At 33.8% G+C, this 2,500-nt stretch overlaps 2 protein-coding genes across 8 annotated transcripts in view; one reads left to right on the top strand and one right to left on the bottom strand.

Annotated features, from left to right (window-relative positions):
* HDAC4 (histone deacetylase 4) overlaps nucleotides 1-2,500 on the top strand; it is a 55,523-nt gene that overhangs the window by 25,783 nt on the left and 27,240 nt on the right. The gene's annotated exons all lie outside the window — the stretch shown is intronic.
* The window catches only part of LOC118441905 (uncharacterized), a 21,025-nt gene that overhangs the window by 18,295 nt on the left and 230 nt on the right, over nucleotides 1-2,500 (bottom strand). Inside the window, exon 1 of the mRNA XM_035866939.2 lies at nucleotides 2,491-2,500. This exon is cut by the window's right edge and continues 230 nt beyond it. Coding sequence (XP_035722832.2) covers nucleotides 2,491-2,500 — 10 coding nt within the window. The remainder of the gene's footprint in view (nucleotides 1-2,490) is intronic.

The following is a 2,500-nucleotide window of genomic DNA, read 5'->3' as shown; positions in this document are numbered from 1 at the left end:
CTTTATTATTACGAAATAAAAGAAAGCGTTATTTAAGTGTTTCTTTCGAAATGATAAAAAATAAAAATAAAAAAAAGCTGACGAATTTTGCAATTATTAGTTTGAAATACGAATTAGTAATGTAAGAGGTTTTGTTTTTTTTTTATTTTTTTTTTGTTTTTTTTTTATTTTTTTTTTTTTTTATTTTTATTTTTTTTTTTTGTTATACGAATACATATTTTGTTTAATGCTCGTTAGATAGATAGACGAACGTCGACATTTTATATATTCACTTTTTCTCTTGTTTTATTTTTACCTTTTTATTATTTTTTTTTTTTTTCTTTTTTTTTTTTTTTTTTTTTTTTTTTTGTTAAAAGAGAATCCAATGCGTTCACGCGGAATTTCCGTGTCCCCGCACACACAGGTCCATGCCCGCGGGACGCGAACGTTCTCTCAGGCTCGCGCGGCTGATGCACGCCACGTGAAAAGTCGCGGAGGCGTGGCGGCGACGAATTTAGATTGTTGGCGCCTCCTCAACGAGAGAAATAGACTTTGCGAGATGGTGTGGGGAATTTGCCTTTATTATTATTACTCTCTCTCTCTCTCTCTCTCTCTCTCTCTCTTTTTTTTTTTTTTTTTTTCCCTTACAATTAAACTGTTAATCTTAGGGATGAGCAATAAATCTTGCTTAAAAAAAGAAAAAGTGTTTTTCTCCTTCCTCTGTTTTTTTCTCTCTTTTCGTTTTTTCTTTTTCTTCCCTTTTTTTTTCTTTTCTTTTTTTTTTTTTTTTTTTTTTTTTTTCTTCTTCTTCTGTTAGGTTCGAGAAAGCCGTAGGTTTTTCTTGCGGATCGAATCGAACACGAACTTATTTTAGTGGCGGTCGGATCGATCTCGTCACGGAAAACACGTCATATGCCGTGGACGTTCTCCCCCTTTAGCAGCCGTGCATGCACATGCAATAGTAGATGAAGAGAGAAAGAGAAAAGTCACACGCACGCGTCAATGCACATATATGGGAAATACCTATGGAAGTATTTTTTAAGCGGTTTCGAACGACAGCCTAAGCGCGAATCGCGAACACGCGCGTGTTATTTTTCTCACCGATGTCACCTTCTCTCTTTTTTCTCCCTCTCTCTCTCTCTCTCTCTCTCTCTCTCTCCCTCCCCCTTTCTCTCTCTCTCCCTTTCTCTCTCTCGCTTTGTTTTTAAGTTACTATCAGATACGACTAAGTCTAGTTCTCCCGTGTTTGTATTTTTATTATTATCGGTATAACGTTCAATAATGTTACATCGATTTGTCAAGAAAAGGATAAAATTATAAGGAAAAATATAAAATGACGAGTAAACGATGTTTAAAAATTGAAAAAAAAAAAAAAAAAAAAAAAAAAAAAAAGTATGTATTATTGGGTCGTTGACTTTTCAACGTAATATATTTTTATTTAATTCGATGAGATCGAGGAGACGATCAGTCTTTATATTTTCTTATACAATTTTAATGATATTAAAGAAATTTTGCATTTATTCCTTTCACATTTGAAAAGAGATTTCCGCTTGGCGAATATTATCGGCCAACAAATTGATATGACCGTATATCGATCGTACGTTCGGTCGAGTTCTTCCTTTTCGTTTCTTCTTCTTTCTTTTTCTTTTTCTTTTTCTTTTTTTTTTTTTTTTTTATTTTGCTTCATGGAGGTTAACTAACTCGTCTCGTACACGCTTGATTCTTCTTCTTCTTCTTCTTCTTCTTTTCTACAATTCGTTCCTTCCAATTCGCCTTTCGCTAAATCATTCCTCCTCCACTCGACGTAATCTTCTCGAGTATACCGCGAATTAATTATGTAATTCGTTAATTGATTTTGTACGTGCGCGCGCGCGCGCATGTGTGTGTGTGCATGTGAGAAAAAGAGAGAAAGAGAGGGTGGGAAAGAAGACGAAGAAAAGAACGCTATCCATTTTCTTATATCAGCGCGCGTACATACACAATACTCGGGCATTTGTACGCCAACGTATATGCACATGGATTACATATAAAAGAAGAAGAAGAAGAAGAAGAAAAAAAAAGAAAGGAAATAATTAGATCGATCAATAAGTATCGTCGCAATTTTTAATACAAGCTCGACCAAATCTTTTTAGATGATTTTCAAAAGCAATTATTGAGATTGCTTAGAATTTTTTTTCTTTTTTTGTCTTTTTCTTCAAACTGTTAAAACGTTCCTTTCTTTTTTCTTAGTTTTTTGCGGGAAGAAGGGTCGAGGGTGGGAAGGAGGGAGAGGAAGAATCAAAAAAAAAAGAAGCGAAATAAAAGATTGATCATAGAAGTTTGGAAAAAGAGAATAATTGATTTGTTTGAGAATAATTGAAGAAACTTTGTATTTGGTATTATTATTAAAAAGAATTTCAACGTTGGTTATTTGGCCAATGCGATGCAATAAATAAGAAAGTAAAAGGAACGTAGGTCATGTCGTTAAATAAATAGGAAAGACGAGGAGGCATCGGTAAAATCGGCACTTACAAAGTTTTGG

This window comes from Vespa mandarinia, chromosome 5, assembly GCF_050613455.1.
Source record: "Vespa mandarinia isolate Hongniang chromosome 5, ASM5061345v1, whole genome shotgun sequence".
Classification (NCBI taxonomy): domain Eukaryota; kingdom Metazoa; phylum Arthropoda; class Insecta; order Hymenoptera; family Vespidae; genus Vespa; species Vespa mandarinia.
Note: the sequence above shows the minus strand (reverse complement) of the source record. Positions and strands in the feature narration are given on the sequence as shown.